The sequence below is a fragment of the Phyllostomus hastatus genome, unplaced genomic scaffold (genome assembly GCF_019186645.2).
Source record: "Phyllostomus hastatus isolate PE091 unplaced genomic scaffold, TTU_PhHast_1.1 phas_contig_86, whole genome shotgun sequence".
Taxonomy (NCBI): Eukaryota; Metazoa; Chordata; class Mammalia; order Chiroptera; family Phyllostomidae; genus Phyllostomus; species Phyllostomus hastatus.
Window position 1 is genome coordinate 51909072 of NW_025333977.1, and position 21947 is coordinate 51931018.

The 21947-nt window shown below is 33.6% G+C and overlaps 1 protein-coding gene across 12 annotated transcripts in view; it reads left to right on the forward strand.

The window, feature by feature from the left end:
- The window catches only part of ROBO2 (roundabout guidance receptor 2), a 1629349-nt gene that overhangs the window by 339281 nt on the left and 1268121 nt on the right, over window positions 1-21947 (forward strand). For 11 of the 12 annotated variants that reach the window (XM_045851086.1, XM_045851087.1, XM_045851093.1 and 8 more), the window contains exon 1: window positions 327-830. The exons of the other annotated variant lie outside the window; for it this stretch is intronic. In XM_045851086.1, the coding sequence (XP_045707042.1) occupies window positions 701-830 (130 nt within the window). In that variant the 5' untranslated portion in view covers window positions 327-700. Of the gene's footprint in view, window positions 1-326; window positions 831-21947 lie in introns of those variants that run through there. 12 annotated transcript variants of the gene reach the window in all.

The window sequence follows — 21947 nt, forward strand, 5'->3', positions numbered from 1 at the left end:
GACACAATCCCCTTTTAATGTCATGAGGTGAACTGCAGGGAAAATACCTTTTAAGGTCTGTGTCTTTCCCTACCACATTGCTGGAATCCTCCTCTAGCCACACAATAGATTAACTACCCTCTGTGCATACTCTGTTTCTTTCAGCCCTTAACATTCTAAAGCGGGACTGAAGCGGTCGTTATCTGTGGTGGCTCCTGGGCGGTTTTCAAGCCCAGTACTACCCACCCAAGTGGCAGTGACACCGGCTTTCAATGAAGCCTTATTACTCTTAAAAGAGCAATTTGGTTGGTTGCACGGCTATTAGGATCACACAGCAGCCTGAAAGCTGTCAGTACAACTGCTGCTCATCTTTTTCACACAATCCTGACATCTTTTCTCTTTTCTGCCGGACACAGACATTACCGTTTTATCATTTTCAATCAAGCTCCCCCAGACCGCTGAGGAATAGATTCCCACGGAAAGCCAGGTGAGGATCGAAACTATTTCCTAGCTGTTGGAGCAGCAGCAGTGCTGACTGTGCCCTGAAAGCAGCCGGATCCGTGAGAAATGTAGCTTGGCTCAGGGCTACTCCAGGGAGCTGCTACTTCAGCTGCTAAAGATGGCAAAACAACACCTACCTCAGGGTTTTCAATGATTAATACCACTTCAATAACCGGGCAGGAAGAGGATGTGAGAAATCTTGAGAAATTAACTTGTGGAAATGTTATCATCGGAGAAAGTGGGGAAAATTACTAGACTTGAACTTCTCTTCGTTTTGATGCTCTTTTTCTCTGGACCAACTCTGAGCAAGCTGACCCGGACTCCGTGGAAAGGAAAGCCTTGGAAAGGGGGTAAGTGATGAAAGTTTGTGTTAAAGGTCTAAATAGAGTTAGCGAGGCTAATCAGTGGACAGCTGAAGGTAGAGGGCTGCTCTGTTTGAAATCAGATTCTTATTTCAGGAAAGAGAATCTGTGTTGCAGGTGGCTAGGAAGAAGACTTTCCCTCTGTTATTGATATAAATATGTTTTTGCAATTTCTGGTTTTCTGGTCTATGAAAGCATTACAATGTTTTTCCCCAGTGGAAGGATGTAGGGCCAGATGCATGCTGCTCTAGTTCAAGGATATGTTTGGTATTCTTAAGAAGCTGCACTATTTAAAAAAAGAGAAGTGATTCTGAATATATTAGATCTTTGAATTGTTAGCAGATTTTGTGAAATAATCAGAGGGATGTGTGAGAAGGAGAATCTTATGAAATTCAGTGCTACTGACACTGATTTTTCTGGCCGACTATATCAGTGTTGATGTGCTAATAAAGATAAATTGCATTAACTTTATTGAAAAAAATCTGTTGAATGAGACCAAGCCTTTCAGTACTTTGGAGTGCTGTAATCCATTTCTTCTGCTGTCGAAAAATTATAATGAGAGAGAATTTTTGGTACCTTGTAACTGCCTTTTAGGGAGTTCAATTGATGCTGTTTTTCCTTAATGCCATTTGTTTCTACTAAACACAAGTTATCAGGGTATCTGTTCTGTGAATGCTATAAGCCAAAATGATGCTGCAGAAACACGCGCAAGGGACTTTCTGGGCAGTGTTTGCCTGTTTGGGGAAAAATCTTGATGAGAGCTATCTGAGGATTTTGCTTTGCAGAAGCATTCTTTTCACCTAACATTTTTTTTCTCAGCTCTAAAAAGGTTTCCTGGGTCTCTCCACCTTTTATTTACTGTCAACGTTATGATGTGAGGTTAAAGAGAAGCATGCACATCAACAAGAAGTTTAAATAATTTATCACAGCATCTCAGCAGGATTTTCTAAACACACGAGCTCCTTCAATTTGATCTTTCTGCTTTTTCCTTTTGTTGCCTTTAAGATATTACAAATCTTCCACCTACTGTACCTTCAAGGGGAAAGTTCCAACAGGCACTTAGCTTAGATGTTTGGTGCAGATGTGCCCTCAAGGAGTGAAGCTGCAAATTAATTTTGGGCCTTGTAAATTATATCACCACGTTACTGTCATTCCTAGTGTTATCAGTGATTTTTTTTTCTTGCAAACTGCAAGCTGCTGTTTGCATTGGCCTGCATGGCAGCATTTTGGTAGCTTGGGATCTAGAAATATATGGTGTTATTGACTCTAGTGGATGTCAAGAGTCTTAACTTGTACTTCCTATATAAATTTTTAAAAGATAGTCAGCACTTCTAGCATGTGAAGTATTATTTCCCGTGATAAACTTTAGCAGTAGAGTTTGAAGCTCTAGCTACCCAGTGAGAAAGTTACATAACTGCAAAATTTTAGAAAAATTGTTAACCTAGTCAGAAGGTTTATTTCAAAATGCTTGCATGTGTTCCTAGGCATTTTTTCATTCTGCACAGCTTTAAATACAGATGCACTGGATTTTATTTGTAAATCAGTTCCGAAATGTTTCAGCTTTGAACACATGACCACTTTTCCCAATGTACTCTAACTAGCTCAGCTAGAAATTTGCTAGCTCTGCTGTACAACGATGATATGACTCAGTCAAGTTCAGGAATAGGCAATTATAGCAACATATTTCATTTATTGTTAAAAAAGTCCTGTGTATTTTAGAAAGGTCAGGTGAGTTATTGGAAAACTTTAAATGTGTTGACTGTTCTTTGCATTAAAATTATTCCATTTCAGTGCCTCTTTTTGTCAATGTATATGCGTTGCATAAATCTTTTCTGCAGATGCTGAGTTCCTGCAAAGTAGTACTACCTTGATATGCATATGTATATGTTTAAATATTTATTTATTCATGAGCTTGGCTATTTGATGGTTGTGTGTATGTTTCTGATGGGTTGTAAAATGTTGTTACTTTTTTCTTGGCATGCTATGCAGTCTTTTTAAACATATTTTTATAAATTTTCAACATTATTTTATCTTTTGGGGAAGTAGGAGTCTTTCTTATTATTTTGTAGAATACCTAGCAGAAGTATATGTATGTACCAGGTGGTGTGGAGGTAGTGACTGTGCCTACTTACATTAAACACAATGGCCAGAGGCAAAGAGGAACAAGGTCTAAAACACAAAATTTTGAAGATTTCTTTAACTATTTCTAATTTGCTTTAAAACCGATGCTCTATTTCTAAATACACTGGAAAAATAATAACAAAACAATAAAAGTTTTCTTGTGAAGTAGTTTTTTGAACTCACGTTGCCTGTGTGCATTTGTCATAGTCTGATTGAACAGCTGTCAACCTCCATATGTCAACCTACCCGCACCGACAATTTCCGTTTTGTTGTATTAACAGAAATAACCATCTGAGAGAAGGGTTATTGGGATGAGGCTGGGGAGCGGTGGCGTCATAGATCAGTGAGCGGCTGGGGCCCATGAGGAGTGAAACATGCAGTGTGTGGCTGGGCAGCCCCAAACAAGTATTTGTAAGCTGACTGGTTAGAACATTTGGAAAAAATGCTGGTTGTTGTTGGGTACCAAGAAATTTTTAAGATCATCAACGAACATGAATCACACATATAGGTTAATAGGACCACAAGTTTTCCTTAGGCACATGCTTTTCTATTTAATCACAATGTATGAACTCCTTAAGGGAAGGCAGGTGTCTCATCTGATTAGTTCAGAGCTGTGTAAGTGATCCTAAGTTTGTATTCATGATAAACTAAGCAGAAATCCTAACTGCACTGCTGAAATCATCTTCATCAGGATTAATGGACCTAATTGTTTTGCATTCAATTACTCTCACTGGGAACAATGTCTAAAAGATGTAAACAGCTCCATTCCAATGAGCACAACTTTATCAAGGTTTACATTATAGATGATCAATATTTGTAACAAAAAGGGGGTTTAAAATATATATATTTAAAAGTAACTCATATTAGAAATTAGAATTTAAGCTACATTTTGATATTTATATCTGATATATAGCTGCATAGCTGCTATGAAGAGTGGAAATAGGAGGTAAATAAAGTATAAATAGAAAAGCAGGTGTCAATGATTTAAAGAGGAAGGCCAGCAGGAAGGGTGATAGTCAAAACATTAAGTGCCTTGTGCAATATAAGCAGTTACCAATCGGAGCAGCCACTGATCACACTAAGGGGAGGGGCCAATCCTGACTGTCACTGACACTTCACCCACTCTTCCAGTTGACCTTGACTCTATTTAAATCCTCTGGAAGAGACTGTTGAGTTCATTCAAACTTCTCAGTTGTGACATGAATTAAACTATGTCAATAGAGCTTGAGGTTATCAAAACTTTTGACAATTCAGAAAATACTTTCACAACAGTCAGACTTGCTTCCTTGTATAAATTACAACAGCCAGTTTCCACCTGTTTTTGCTAAGCAAAGAAAACCTCTCTGACTGTTATCTCATCCCCTCTCTGAATAGTCAGAACATATTATGATCACATACTATCACTTTATTTTGTTTCATGGTGCATTGAATTCCTGCCATGGAGTACTCAGAGTGGTTTCGTGGATTTTATGGCATAATTTGCATGATCTCATATAATATGTTGAAAATTATTTAGATTATTTTGTTTTGAAATTTGCTGAAGCTATTTTTATTTTTTATCTTAAAAGTTAACAAAAATCTTAACTATGTTCTACTACCTGAGTTCTACTACCTATAAGACCATTTTTACAATATTACTTCTGATATCTTGTTGAGTTGTATGAGCTAGTAAAACTTTTCCTTTGTTTTAGGAAGTACCTCCCACAATCCAGTATCTTACATTCCTTTTTCATGGTACATAAATGTTTTTATTAATACAATTTGAATACTGAAGATTTGATCTTTCAAAAACAAAAAAATTAAAATTTTTTGGTTTGAAGAAATGTGAATGCATCATTTTGTCTTTGTTGCTTTTCCCGGAATACCTCTTCACTACTGCACCAAGCCACCAGATCAAATGCCCCTCAACCACACTCTGAAAGCACTATTCCATCCTTTCAATGACTCAGGCATTTCATTTACATCAGGAGATATTTATTGGTCTTTACAGTACATTATTGTTATGTGTATCTATTTTTTATTTTGTTTACTACTTAGTAAGTTATTTAAAGAAAATTCTCTTTGACCCATTTATGTTAACATTCAGTCTTATATGTAATAGATGCTCAATAATTTGATGAAGAAACAAAATATATAAAAATTAGACTGTTATAAAATATTCTGACTTTAGGTGTTAATTACATGTTCCTACTTATGAGTTCTATAATTTACCTTTCTAATAGGGGATTGATTTTTATCACTACACTTTACTACAGTATTTAAATTTCAGGCTTAGTTACAGAAAATATGAATGTATTTATAGTATTATAAAACATGGGAAATTCTGGCAGTTACATATAGGAAGTAGTGCCGTAAAGATAAAAAGCAATGTTGTTCAAAAGTAATTTATAATGTGAGATTGTGAATCTGTAACTGAATTATATGAATATTCATGCAAAATGTAGCATGTTCTTTAGTGTTCTTTGTGGTATGTATAATTACTATTTCTATTTTTCATTTTTTAAAAATTATTTAACTCCTATCTGTATGCAATAAATAGAGTTAAAACCTTAGTTTTCCTACAACTGAAGAGCAAATTCCAAAGTCAAGTTGGAAATGACTATGTCTTTTCTATGGTCAAAAGATTATCTAAGTATTATTTAGATAAAGAAATCAGGGAGTATGCTTAACAATTACATGAAAATTTGTTGTAAAATTTGTTCATGTTCTCTGGTATTATTGGAAAAATAGCATTTCATAAATTTAGCAAAATGCATGTGACATTTTGATGAGAAAAAATAGTTTTTGAGAATAATTATGAAATTAGAAATTAGGAAATATGGCTTGAATATATCTTATCCACAGTCACTTTATCTTTAATTCAAATTCATTGTTTTTCTTTTAAATTCAATTTTTATTTTAGTTATCTATTTATTATAAAGTAATGTGTTTATTGCCATGTGATTAATACACCCCACGATTTTATTTAATATTTACCTAAAATGCATTTTTATTAGATGACAAATGGAGGAAAGTTGAAAAGTCATTCCAAGTATTCTTTATATTAGAAAATAGGTTACACAGATTTTTGATTTAAACTCATAAATAGAAAAATACTATTATCAAAAATGGGGAAAATTATTGCCCAGGAAGCAGAGTGCTGCTCTATTTTACACATGTAATTTGGGGATTTGTAGCTCCTTTATCAAGTGTGATTGTGCCCACAAAAAGTATGATACTCAGATATATGAATGCATTCTACCTTCATCAGGTAGGTGCGTGAGTTCCTATTTGGGTGTGTCCTTCAGTTCCACCCTTCTCTGCAGAGAGAGGATTTAGTGCCAAATCACACACAAAAATAACTTTGCTCAGAATCTCAAAGGGAAAGATTTTTGAAGAAGCTATTTACTTTGAAAAGGTGAAATGAATTGACAGTAATGAAATGCTCTGGGTACTTGTGGGGGTCCATGAACCCTTGGGTAAGATTGTGTCAGCACTTCCATTATAAGCTGTATTTTCAAAGGCTTTACAACTAAGCCATAAAATTTTTGCTGCAGGATGGATTGTAGCTAACATTTTCTTTTTTAAAATTTAAATCTTTAACCTTCAAAGTTATTTGAGTATAAAAAAATAAAAGTAAAATATAGTTATATTCACAGGCTTTGTTATTTGAAAAATAATTAAATTTTGAAAATAAAAATTTAAGAAGCAATGAGAATTTACAATAAGATTTGTTTAAGTCAATTGAAGATTGTGTGAATTAAATGGTCACCTTGATCAGTCAAGACTGGGGATATTTTATCTGTTATAGATTTTTTTTTAAGAAATAAAGGTCATCCAAACAAGAGGTAATATTTTTCTGGAAAGGGAAGAAAATAAGCACATTCCATCAGAAGACCATTATCTGTTCAGAGACCAGACTTTCATCAGGGCCTATGACTTCATCTAAAGTTGTCTCTCTGCCACTTAGCCACGCTAGGCCTCAGCATTTCCTTTACCCAGGGATAGAATTTAAGAAAAGTAACTGAAGAATCACAATTTTATAGTTATAATGTTAAAATCAAGTCAAAGTTCAAAAGTACTTAACTAGAAACTAAAAATGATATACAACTTCACAAAAGAAAGATATTGTTTTACTGATTTCACACTGGGTTTTTAAAGCCCATTTATTGAGTAGGTATTTAAATCTAGTCTACAAAGACACTGAAAAATACTATTATATATACAGATTTCTACCCTCTAGGAACTTGTGACCCATATATAATTTTGAGGACTTTGTTTTTGGTGGGGGTGGGGAGAAAAGAGATATTTCTTCCCTTTAACTGGCATGTCTCCAACTAAGGTAAGTGACTGTAATGTTAAAAACAAAGCAAAACAAAGGTTGGACTTGGTGCTAGTTCAGGAGGAAAAATGCACAAATATCCAAATTATATTGAAGGTATCTTTGTACAAATTTTACCTTAATTTAGGGTGAATTTGGGTAAACCCCATTATCTGTTTTACAAGTCATTGTTTATAGATGGTTTATAATGACTTTTATGATCATCTTGTGTTTCCCATTTGCACACTTTTTTAAAAAGATGATAAAACATGATCTGTTACAGTATAAATAGCATTCATATTTGTGTTTGTGTGATATTTCAAAGTAACTTTAGCTAGTGGATAGCTGTGTCAGTTCACTTTAAAATATAAATTTCAAATAATCTGTTTGGGATCTTTAGGTTGTGGTGTGGTGTAGTGATATATGTGGCCTAGCAAACAGTCTATATTTCAAGATAAGAAGGAAAAGCAGCTGTTCTTGATCACAGGGAGAAAGCAGTTGTGAAGCAATTACTTTCTAATCATGATGTGGTTTATACATAACAGATTAAGTTGAAACCTAGTCCACTTTGCTGTGAAAACATTCTCCTGTACATCGAATTGAGCCTACCACATGTGCTTCAGCTTTCATGTTGTAATAGAATTCTTTTGTAGATGTTAATGGTATGTTATCCAATCACCAGTAGCATGCAGACACAATAAAAAACTTTGTATACATTTGCTAATAATATTTATTGAAATGGCTCCATTTTAAATTCCATCTTTGTACAAAATGCTAAATCACTAAGACTATAGTCTCACATAGAGAAAACATTTGCCTGGTATTGCTCAGGAAAATGTAAAGGTTTAATGAGTTAATTCAGCACTGCCGATTTAGAGCTCTTGATATGTTGCCAAAATAAGTATAGAAATTAATTCCTTCTGTCAATTTATGAAGAGTTCACCACAAAGACTATTAGGATAGACCTTACATATGCTTGGTAAAATCCCTGTCATATCAATGTCAAGGCTCTGCCATCAAAGAAGTAGTTTATCAAGCTGGGCAAAGTCTAAGATTATGTTTTGGAGACAGGGGCACATCACAAAATCTCTAATGTAATAGTTGGCAGCTAATAAAGAATGTATTTTAGGGCAATCCAGAATGTAACTGAAGTGCCTTCCACAATCCACAGGGGCCTAAGACTTGCTGCTGGCTAACTAGTACAGATTTTTACTTATCCAACAGACTGTGCCTCTCCTGTTTAGGGACTGCACAGACCAGCACAGAGACACATGCAGGGATTTAGGGCTGAGGTTGTGGACTGCCAAGTCTGACAAGTTAAACTTGATGCTCTGTTTGGTAGAGAACTTTGCTAATCACGCATTTCCACTCACAGCCCTCAAAGGGTTATGGAAATAATTTGTACATGCAAAGTGAAACAACATGTATTACATATTATTTATTTTATTTTGTATTTGAAAAAATTGTATGTACATCAACTATATCCCCATACTCTGCTTACACAATAGGAAACCTAAATATATATACATTCACTTATTCAAATAAATATTTATTGAATTCTCCTCCAGAGAAACATAACTTAAATGGTAAAGATACACGTGGAAAAATGACTAGTATAATACATGAACTGTAAATTACACCTCTAGTGTTTTTAAGGCTTTAGATAGGTAAATATTTAAGAAGATATCTCAAATGATAATAACTACAATAAACAAGAACAAAGTGATATGGAGCTACATGCTGCATAGGTCCCCTCCCCTCCCCCCTCCCCTCCCCTCCCTCCCACCCCTCCCCTCCCCTCCCTCCCACCCCCTCCCCTCCCCTCCCTCCCTCCCCCTCCCTCCCCTCCCTCCCCTCCCCTCCCCCTCCCCCTCCCTTCCCTTCCCTTTTCTTAAACACATGCTCTGCACTAGGCTCTGTGTTATATAATTTCTTTAAATTTTGTAGCATAATGTTTGCATCAACTCTACTTGAAAGGTACTGTTATTTTTATCATCCCCATTTGTCATATGAGAGTAACAAGTTGACTACAGTTATCAAGTTGTATATTTCTGAGCCAGGTATCCAACCCAGGCAATCAGTGTGATACAGTTGGGGGATTGTCAAGTAATCAGCCTGATGCTGATGAGCCGCATGTTGAGAATTAATGGGAAATAGCAGAACCAGTTAAGTACAGCTTTGAAAATCAGGCAGAGTGCACTAAAATTTATAGAATTGGAAACAAGGGGCCGTTGTAGAACTTAGTAAGACAAGTCTTGTATGATGACTGACTGCAATATTTGGGAACAACACATGGGGCCTATTATCTGGGTATTTTGCAGATAACCATCACCCTGTGGAATGCATGCCTCATTATATTCGCAGGATATACATTTTAATCACTTAAAAACAAAAGCAGTGACACAGAATCAAGAATCATCCACCAGAATAAAATTCAGGTTGTGATATTGGTCTTCTCACTGTAAACAGTTTAAATGCATAATGTCCCTGTTATTGAAAGTTTTTACTGAAAACTGGCTGCCTTCTATCAACATCACATGTGTTGTGCAAATCAAGCCATCTCCTTGGTCGTTTACTTGACAGTTCAAAGTACTTTCTATCAAAATTATTATGTGATTTTGTATTACAACTATAATAAATTAGTCTCTGTATGTACATGCCTATATAATATACATTATATAGGTAAATCTATATGACCAGATCCTATATATAAACAGTTTATCTTTTATAATCATTACATTTAATTATATAGTATAAATTATGTGTTTATGTAACTTATGCCTTTTAAAATAAGCTTTACAGAGATACAAAAGTGTAGCTTAAAGCCTCAATATACACTTTCTAAAAAGCGCTCTTCATATCACAATTAAATTATTGGATAATCTTTAAGATTTACTTTTATAATTTTAAATTACTTGTGAATATATTTGAAAGCATTATTTTGTTCATCTGATGGATCTAGGCAAGTGAATGGATATACTAGTTAAGTAAATAATTTTGAAAGTGGTAGCTTATTTTTCAAAATAAAAAAATTTAACAGAATAATTTTAAAGGCATTATATGAAGATACTGGAAGTCAGTTTTACTTATGTCACCTACTTTCAATTCAATCTGACTAGGTTATCAAGAACTAAATGATCAATAGAACTGAGAAGATCCACTCTTATGGAACCTATTGTATCTTAAATTCTTATAATTTTGATTACAAAATATTGGCTTTCATGTCTTGTAGATATATTTAAACACAACTTTATGGTATGGTAGCTTACATTTGCTAAATATATTTGACAATATCATAAAGGAATAACAGAGAAATCAAGTTTCTCCCCACTCTGCCATTTATTAGCTATACACTTTATGGGGAGTTGATTTCTGTAATTTCCAGTATTCTCACAGTACTGTTTTGTGTGTAACATATAAGACAGTATGCCTATAGTTACTGAAAGTGGTTTTTAATAAATATTTTCTCCATTTACTCAATTATTTTATTTATTATTATCAACACATACACAAAAGCTAAAGTGTAATTGCTAACATTTCTCAAGTACTGCTTGTGTGCCAGCACCACATAAATGTGTTCCATGCATAATCTCATTTAATCCTGTGTCTATATATTAGGCCCTACTTCTTCTCTTACTTTACAATTCCAAGAGCCAAATCTGGTTTTTTTCCTTCCTTGCTCTTCATTTGAATTCATCAATCTGTATTTTAGGCTCATTAAATATGTAAAAATTTTAGATCTGTGTGCGTGTATATATATATATATATACACACACACACACACACACATAAGGGTATATGTGTTATTTTTAGCCAAATGAAATGCAATCATTACTTAATATGTCAATAAATAAAATACTAATATCACATCAGGTTTAAAATAAAGACAAGTGTGTCCATGATTATAAAGACATTTGTGAAATATTGATAGTGACAAAAAAACAAAAATATTATATATTTAGGAAATCCCAGAAGATATGCTTAGGTGGCATGTACTTGATCATTATCATTTAGTATATATAAAATTGGAGTATTTACAAGGGCAAAACTAGAATTGAATGAGCCAGGTCCAAAACCAGATGGCAAAAAAAGTTTCAAGCTGTTTCATTTGGGGATTGATTTTAAGATTTCCACGTGCTGCATTACATTATAAGTTCACATTAATTTTAAACTTTTAATTTTTCATATATATCTTTATGAAGCTTAGTACATGTTTGTTGTCTGTCTTGTTGCCAGTGAATCTAAAATCAGCACCAAACAGCTTTCCACTCTACAATAAATGCACACAAAATAGCACTTAACTGTGTGCGTTGTGTACTCCTCTCAATAAAAGTTTTACGAGACAAGAAGCTTTTTCTACTTTAGAGTCACTGTTAGTCTGAATAATACATAAACATGGAGGAACAGAAGTTCTACTGAGGATTGCAACAGAGCTTTAATAAAATTATCTGTCATTATCTCAATTGATGAGTTTATTCTACCATTAAACTTCATATAATACTAAACATGTCTTACGGTTTCTTCCTCCCATCAAAACATAATTTAAAATTTAAACCGAAAGACAAAATATGGGTAGTACTTTGAGGTGTTAAGAGTCAAACACTAAGAAGAAAAAAAGAGATCGTTTATTTAGCCTCGAAAACCACAAGGGATAAATAAAATGCTACTGAGACATGACATGATGTTCTTCTTGAACTGAAGCCACCTGTTTTTTTTTTCCCCCCACTCAGGACTCAGTTCAGAGAGTTGCATGTGTATACCTTAAATTCATTATTTTAAAAAAATATACAACTACTAAATGGATGCTTTCTAAATGTCACTGTAAATGGGTATGATTGGAAATCAGACAGAGCAGAAAAATAAATGGGATTTTCTCTCTAATGTAACCAATTAACAAGTGCTTCAATCCTTTAAATTGACTAACAGCATGTCTGCTATAGGTTGATTGTTTGAGGAAGGGCTTTAAGTAATTTACAGAGTTTGTAGATTTAAAATCATGCTTCAGTGTCCAAGAGAGTATGGACATTTTAAAGTACATGAAAATAAGAGTCTTTAATTAATAAAATAAAGTTTGATTTCAAGTGAGACATTTCTTCTTCCAAAATGTTCTTCCCTCCCCCCCCCCCCCATCTATTTGAGGAGAGAAAGAAAACACTTGCAAATGTAGTTTTTCTGTTATCTGCTATGGTCTGAGAATGCGGTTTTCTGATGGATGAATTTTTAATGGGAATAGAAATATCACAAAAGGCCAAGTCTATGAAATAACCTCAGTATACTCTTAAATGCAACATTTTATTTAATATTATACTGCAAACTCTTGTATATTTTTATATTTTAGGATATATCACAGTAGCTCAAGATCTTTGTTATGAATATCAGTTATTATAGTATCAAAGCCAAAAAGAAACCAGTTAGCAGGATTTCACAGTCATTATATTGTAAACTGAATTTACTGGTTTTTATTTATGCATTTTAGATATGTAAATAATTAATGAAATCATGAATATTTTGAGTAGGAAGTCTGCATATGCCATTCTTTCCAACTCTGCCCCTTAGTTTAAATTCAATAGTAATATAAATACTGCCTTCTAAGTGTGTGGAGTGTCAGGTGTCAGACTGCAGCAGTAAATGGAGGGTGACTGCAGCCTGGGTGTGACACACCTTTGTCTGTGTGTTGGTCTCTAGGCCAAATCAGTTCATGTTGGGCATTTCTCACCTGCTTATTCATGAGTGCCACTTAAGGCACAAAGATGTTATTAGAAAACATCTTAAAAATATTTGTTTTAATATTGTTAATAATCATGTTCCTATGAAATTATTTAATATGACAACATTTGAGAAGACATTGGAACAGGAAGCATTATTGTTCCTTGGTCAAAAAGGAATGTCATTAGCTTGAATAACTATGCTAATAAAATCTGTGTGGCTTTAAAGCATGATCAGTCAGAGTATTATTTGGGATTCAATTATTTTGAGCTGAGAATGCTGTAGAAAATACATTTCTAACAAGTTGAGTAATGAACACTGAGTCTTTAAAGATAATTTCAGAAACATTGGGTAACTAAGAACAAAGCATGCTGAAAAACATGAAGAAATACTTCCGTGCTGAAGTTTTGGTGATACTGAATATTTTATTCTACACATTCTGGAAATTCCTGATCTTGGCAAATAAGAATTCTTTCTGAGTTTTAGTAGTTACCTTAGCATTTCAGTGGAGGTTAGTTCTCATGTCAATTTAAGGCTCAGATCAATTTATTTTTCATTTAAACAGTAACACATGGTCAATGTAGAAATGCTGGGACTAGGGAGAAAAGCATTTAAGAGAACCTAAAGTACTGTAACCCGTCCCCCTAAGAATAATCACTTAAAAGAACCTATGCACCCCAATGTTGATAGCAGCACAATTTACAATAGCTAAGTGCTGGAAGCAACCTAGGTGCCCATCAGTAAACAAATGGATCAAAAAACTATGGTACATTTACACAATGTAATTCTATGCAGCGGAAAGAAAGGAGCTCCTACCCTTTGCAACAGCATGGATGGAGCTGGAAAGCATTATGCTAAGCTAAATAAGCCAGGCAGTGAAAGACAAATACCATATGATCTCACCTCTAACAGGAACCTAAACAACAAAACAAAGAAACAAGCAAAATATAGTCAAAAACACTGAAATAGAGGCTAGGCTGATAGTGACCAGAGGGGAGTGGGGAGAGAATTTCAGGGGAGAATGGGACGAGTTTACAGGAACAAATATAAAGGACACATGGATGAAAGTAGGGGGGGTGGAAATGGGAGGGAGGTGGGGAGGGATGGGTGGGTGGGCTGGAATGAGAATAAAGGGCAGAAAACTGTACTTGAACAATGATTAAAAAAAGAAGAAGAATCACTTTAATTTTGCCCCATACTTTTGAGTATAAATATATATACATATACGTATATGTATACATATAAAAAATGTATATGCCAACACATATATAAACATAGTGGTAAACAGGTACATTATATTAAATAATAAAATATATATCTATTTTAATGCAGAATGTATATACAAAATTATGGTCTTATATGTATAATTTTGTATCATATATTCTTTTACATAAATTTAGATTTTGTCCAATTTGCACTATTATTCTGCTGTAAATCTGATGCATTAATCTGATCATTCCCTTGGCAGAGTTTCTAGAAGTAGGGTTATTATTGCAAAAGGTGTGATTGTTTTAAGGTTCTTGATTCATAATGAGGAAGAGCATAGCATGAAGGAGTACAACCTACACAATGCATGGAATTGTATTTGAATGACTAATGAGATGCACTTTTAATAGAATAAAAATATTGTTCTTTTTAATTCTATATGCAAATATAGTATTCCATTATTTTAAACAAAATATATTTTATTAGTAGGAAATTTGAATTATATATATGTGTGAATTAGCTATACATAATTTATATTTTTTGAATTTCCTTTCAATTTAATATTAGAAGCACATATTTTCAATTTTCTCTTTCATTTAAGTACATGAAAAAGATGCATTTAAATTTAAGAATGATGTTCAGCATTGTCACAATTCAATATTATAAAAAGCAGAAATGTGTTGAAAATCATTCCTTGATTCTTCTAACCAGTACTTCATATAAATCTTTTATATGTTTGAAGTAGATGATGATGGCCAGAGCCCAACATGAGAAAAAACTCGACCTTGCATAAACATAAACACTTTAGATTAATTTTGAGTGGCTTAACCATCACTGGCATCATTTGGTGTGAAGAATATCCTAATTTAAGCAGAAGATGTGCTATGAAGGTTAAGAAAAATGTAACTGCATATTTTGGCCATATTCATATAATATACAGATTTTAGAAAAGAAATAGTCTGATGTCTATTTGAATGCGCTGTTTGAAACAGTGGAATAAGGATCATATAGACAGTAGTGAATAGGGTGTTGAAAAGTTTTTAAAACTTTTTTGAATGAAGAATGTTCTAAAAACTATAAGCCGATTAGCCTGAAAAATGAAGAATAAGCTAAATTTTTCAGAATCACACAGAAGGATGGAAAAAAAGCTCATCTGATACTTCAAAGGGAAGGTGAAGAGATGCCCTAGATGCATAAATTTGTGTTCCAAAAGAAAAGAAAGAAGAAAGGAAAGGAATAAAAAAAGGAAAATAAAATATTATTAATTGATGCTTTAAGAAGTCCCTTATTTTAGATCAATATAAAAAATAATGCCCAGAAGATTATAATTATCTGAAAATGACAGGTCTGTCTTGTGGACATCTGTACATGTTGTCAGTAGAAGTTTGAGGAGAGTATGTAGGACTACCTGTTAAGAGGGATTATCTCTTTGTTCCATCCAACTCTTAGGTTGTATGGTTATAGAAAATGAAAATAAAGCATCATTTTGCTGAATATGCTGTTAAATCATTTCAAAATATTCCTCTATGTATTAATTGTAGCAACTGGAAATTTTGCTAACAATTGAACATTATATTTTTTAAATTATTTTGAGACATTTTCTCTAAACTAGTATGTTTTGTGCTATAAAGCATATGATTTTATTTTAATAAGGTATGCCATTAATTGTCATAGAATTCCCCTGACCTTATAAAGAATGACAATGAGTAAAAGACAGCCAAAGAGGTGACTAAGCAAGAATGCAAATTAGTTTGCCAGAATGTCACAGTTCCTCAAAGTAGAAAAAAGACTCTGGATCAGTTAACAAACAACACATGAACATCACAATATAGTAAACATGGAGAGTTGGGGTGTGGTAGCTCCATTTCCCTTACATGCAAGCCCTACAGAGTGACACAACAAGGCCAGGTGATACTGTAGCAAAGGGACTGAGGTCTGGTCCCTTTTAGAGAAAGGTCTTGGGATCTTTTAAAGAAAACAGCAAATACACTGTTCTGTTACCAGAGGAAATAAGTCTTTGTAGGATAGTCATCTTTTTTCTTTTTCTTTCTTTCCTTTTTTTGTTGATACTATTACAAATATCCCCATTCCCCCTACCTTCTCTGCCTCCACTCAACTTCCACCCTCCTCCTCCCCCTCTCCCTCTGTTTACTCAAGCCATTGCCACACAGTTGTTTGTGTCTATGGATTCTGCAGGTTATGCATACATGTGCTGTGGCCAACTCTTCCACCTTCTTTCACCCAGTTCCTCTCTGTCCTCACCTCTGACACTGTCAGTCTGTTCCACGTGTCCTTGCCTCTGTTTCTATTTTGTTCGTTGGTTTATTTTGTTCTTTAGGCTACCCGTATACGTGAGATCATATGTTAGGTAGTCAGCTTGACCTCCTTTTGCTGATGCAACTTGCTGCAGGAGCAGCTCAGAGTCAGGAGACATTTTGCTTTGCACTTTGCCAGACTCAGCAAGGACTACCAAGAAATGGGGTTCATGGTAGACTGTTGTCTAAACATTAATGGAAACTTTTAATCCAGTAAAAGATCAAACAAACAAACAAACAAACCCCCCAAAATAAAAACTTTTCCTCAGGTTAAACACTTAGTTCTAATTGGGAAGGAAAAATTTCCACTCTATAGTCTTTCTTTCCAAATCCTCTTCAAAGTTCTTTGATTTGCTTTTTCAGGAACAATGGTGCATTTATTTAAAATGTCTTGTTTTGAGTTCCCGTGACTACACTGGAGCATTTTCAAAGGTCTAACTAGCAAGAGAAGCTGGCTTTCAGGAATCCAAATTTTCATGCAAACTATATATACTTAGAAAACTTTTATCTAAATACTAAATGTAAAAGATAGTACTTTTAAAACATGTTAGTGTCAACATTTTCATATCTGTGTAGGGTTTTGTTTTGTATATTATCCTCACCCAAGGGCATGCTTTTTGATTTTAGAAAGGGGGAGGGAGAGAGAAACATTGAGCCATTGCCTCTCATATACACCCTGGCTAGGGACAGAAGTCAACACTTAGGTATATGCTCTGACTGGGAATCAAACTTGTAACCTTCAGTTTACCAGGTGGTGCTCTAACCAGCTGAGCCACACTGGCTAGAGCTTCATGTAGGTTTTGAAAAATGATTGTAGAGCAATAGACCACATATAAGAATTGTAATTCCACTGAGAGTGGCACTATGGAGTAGAAAAAAAATTGTGCGAGATTGTATATACTTCGAGCACCTTATAGTCTAAGGAAGAATATAAAGTAAAACAGAATTATGCATATTTGGAGAAGGGATAGAAATAAGCCCAATTAATTGCAGAGATAAACAAAGTTCAAACTAATCAAGATGACAGGAATAATCAATGTGACAGAGGATTAAAGAGGATTCATTAATATTAGAAAGGTGGGCTTGGTTATGAATTTTTTGCAAGAAGTGTTCTTTTTGTTGCACAAAGAAACGTTTCTTGATAGTGTAATCATCATGCCTATATGAGTATATAAGCATTCAACTATGCTATTTTCATTTTTGTTCTTTTTGTGGTATCTTAATATTTAGTTTTATAATAAATATGAATGGAAATGACATTTTCCTTCCATTCTGCTTAAATAAAAGCATATTTTTAAAATAATTACATTGACTTTTTAAGTCAGAATCTAAATACAATCCTCATTCTTATAACATTTAAAAAATATAATAAAAGATCATTCTTAAGAGTCATTTGTGTAAAGAACCAAGGTCTGAATTTCAATGGCCCATCCTCATAGAAATTCTATTTTGGATGACTAGATTCTATCGATTCATTTTGATAATACATATAAATGAAAATACCAAATGTCTTTCACTTTGTCAGTGAAAAAGTGTTTGGGCTTAATAAATGGTCCAGTGATGTCTATTTGGAAGCTTCATGACATATTAAAGCAGTTGATGAGGTACAATTTGTTGTGGGGTTGCATCTGATTGATGGTTTACTATCTACCACAGCCTCATCAGCTGTGATATTCCCATAATAAATGTTCATCGCTAGACAGTGCTAAATGTGTTCTATCTAAATCATTCGTTACTTATAACAAGTTTCAGTATATATGAATCAAATTTTGTTTATAGTTGCCTTCAATAGTATTTATCATTTAGAAGCTTTTCTATCAGTTCAAATGGGATAACTAAGGTATAGGGTTTTGAATAAGGTAAACACTTGAATAAGCATTTTGAGTCCATGGGTGGAAATGTACTAGGAAATCAGTTACAAAGTAATATTAAGCAAGTTATCTTAAGAATAAACTTAAAATGTGATTTTATAATTTTTTTAGTTTCTAAAATAGAAGTTATATATTTTCATAGTATACTTTTATTGGAAAACAATTAAAATAAGTGGAATATTGAATATAACAATTTCTTAAAATTATATTAGGAATCTTGCTCCAAGCTATTAGAAGTTATATATATATATATACATATATATACACACACACACACATATATATACATTATATGTATATATATTTATATATAGACAGTCACTCGAGCAGCTTTGACTCTGAAACTGTCTTTCAAGCACAAGCTTCTATTTTTAATATCTCACCTCCTTTTACTGCCTTGACCCCATCTCGTTTTATTTCTAGAGGTTTTTCACCCCCATCTGACTCATTTTCTTTATAGCTCTAGATTCCGTGTTGCTTGGTTTTAACCCCATGATTTGACATTATCAGCCCATGATCAATATTTATTGATATCCAAGCATCTCTGCATAAAGTGTCCTGCGTCAAAATCCTGTCTGCATTCTCAAAGTAAGGAAACACATCCAATGTTTTTGTTTATTTAAATAATATCTGGATTATTGAAACAAATAGAATATTTTATTCCATTTATACATTGCCTATATCATGAAAACTCTTGAGATTATCTTAACCACTACAAAGTAGAAATGGAAAGCATAGATTTATATTTTGATTCATTCATTTCTAATGTAAATGGCAAGATTGGAAGTTATGTTTGTGTTTCATGAATGAAGAAATTTTGAGACAAATGACTTTCTTGTCCCTTGCCTACAGTCACTTATTAAGAGGGACTTGAGGTTTCAGCCAGAGAAAGAGGCTGCACTAATGTTATACAATACTGATTTGGCTCACATTTTCTACAAGTTGTATATAAACTCGTATATGTATATCAAGGTGTTTTATGACCCCAAATTAAGACCATCTTATACCTGTTCATTTATTTTGAGCAAAATAATATTTTACAAAGATAGTATAAATTACCCTAAAATTTTTTATTAGTAGTACAAAATTTTAAGGAGAATATTACCAAACATCTCACATGGGTTTTCCCTTTTATATTTTCTATCTGCTAAATTTCATTTCATCACAATTTATTTAGTGTTCTGGGATTTATCTCTTGTACAGAATTAAAGAAAAACATTTCCAATTGTCTTTTCTTTATAGACAGTATAATCTTGATGGGTAAAAGCTATTTACAAGTTTCTGAAACTTTCACCTTAATTTGATTTTTGAATGGGATGAGGGGAAAAATCTTTACCCTCTAGTCAAGCAGTGTAATTTAATACTTTCCACCTCTTTATGCCACATGGAATATATAATTTTTCTCTTGAAAATATATTTACTGCACTTCGGATGATACTTACATAATGAACTTGGTAAAACATTACACTGGATATCAAAATAAGTTATATAATAGAAGGGAGTTTGTGCAGAGTAGGGAGTTCTGTGTGTTTTTTGTTGTTGTAGAATGAAATGGTTTTCCAACTTCAGTGTCTATTCAGATCACTTGGAGGGCTTGGGAAAACACAGAGTTAGGCCCCATTCCCATAGTTTCTGATTCAGTAGGTCTGAAGTGAGACCCAAGAGCTTGCTTTTATTGAATATAACAAATTTGCAGGTGATGCTGATGCTGTGGGTCCTGGGGCCCTACTTTAAAAACTAATGGTATATTAGAGTTGGTCTTTGAGTAAAAAGAGTCTTTGTAAAAATCCTAGCATTACCACATAAGATCCCTATGACCTTGGATAGGTTATATAACTTCTCTGGGACCAGTGTTTAAAGTTCATAAAATGAGAAACTTGGTACCTGCCTGAGAAGGTGGTTGTGATCATTGAGATACTGTAGAAAGGTTGCCAACAGCCATGACTGGCATGTATTAGCTTTGCAATAATTCTCAACTGTCTTACCCATCTGCAGATGACCTGCTGTCATAATTCTCATGCTGAGTAAATGAGTAGAAAAAAGAAAAAAACTCAGTTTTCTCTGTCTAGAACTCAGTAATTAAAAAATATATATACTCATATACAGTGCACTCAATAAACCTTATTATCTCATATGCAGCAAGTATCACTCAATTATTGAGAATATAATAATGATAAGACCTGGTCACTTATCTTGAGAAGCTTAAAGTCTTCTTCAATAATCACTATAAGTTGTTCATAGAAGAAGGCATTCAATCAGAATGACTTGTTTTGTTACTCAGGTGTTAGCCCAAATATTACCTCCTGAAAAAGAAATATCTCTCCACTAACCAAAAAACAAAGAAGACTACTCCCTCACCCACATCTCCTTTTTTTTGGTCTGAAAATCTTTTTTTTACTTCAGTTATTTTGTTTGTTCAAATCGGTGTGTGTGTGTGTGTGTGTGTGTGGGTGTGTGTGTTTTCTCACAAATGCTAGACTATAAGAGAGAAAGGCTCTGTTTTCTTTTATTTATCACTGAATTCCAGCCCCCTTATATGTTTGAATGTAGACGGTTGTCAATATATATTTATTGAACAAATAAATGAATGAAAGTCTGTTTAGGAAAATCTACTTATGTTTCACAAGGGAGAAAGCATTTGAATCAAACACCCAAGTGGGAGAAATGCATCTTAAGTTGGGGAAACCACTGAGTGTTAAGATATTGAAAGGAAAGTGTAATAGCTTTTCTTTAATGTTTTACAAAAACCTGGTTATGTTTAGAGACACATAAGGAGGTGTAAGCAAGAGTTACACCAGAATTACCAAAAGAATGTATTAACCTCTACACAGTGGAGAAAATTGAAGAATAAAGGAAAATGATCAGTGGACATCTTAGTGTAGGTATTTCTTCTAGTAACTGTAGGATTGTTGAACCAAACCGATGCTTAAATATAGCATGTGGAAGCTCACTTTGATGACACTAAAGATAGAGAAGTTGACCTGAAAATCTTATTGCAATGTTAGGAGAATTAATGACATAATAAAGATGGGAGCTACCTGAGGAAAAAGATAACATTTTTAAAGGTTAATTTTTATAATTATTAAAATAATTTCTGTTTATTATTTATTGGGGTTGTTTGGGATATATAATCTAAAACATTATCATGTAAAAGTATACAGATGATTTTTGGATGCTTTTCTTTCACCCCTTTTGCTGTGCTTTTCACATTTAAAATCATTATAAAATTAACTTTATATCCTTCATTTTAAAAAGTTATAATGATGCATTTCCATGTCAAAGATACAGCTTGTAATAGCCACATTACACTCCATTCTATGGGGGTATTGTAACTTAAATGTTTTTCTCCTGAATACTTACATTGAATCCCATGTAAATATAGGATATATTCATATTAAATAGGAGATTATTTGATTGTATGTAACAGAGACACTGAATGGAGCAGCTTAAATAAAATATTTACTTCTCTTTCATTAAAATGTTTGAAAGAGTAATTGGCTGTGTTCTGGAAGCTGTCATGCATTTAGTTTCCTTCAGTGTTACTGGTGAATAATAACTTAGAATGTTGCCCTTGTGGACCTGGTAC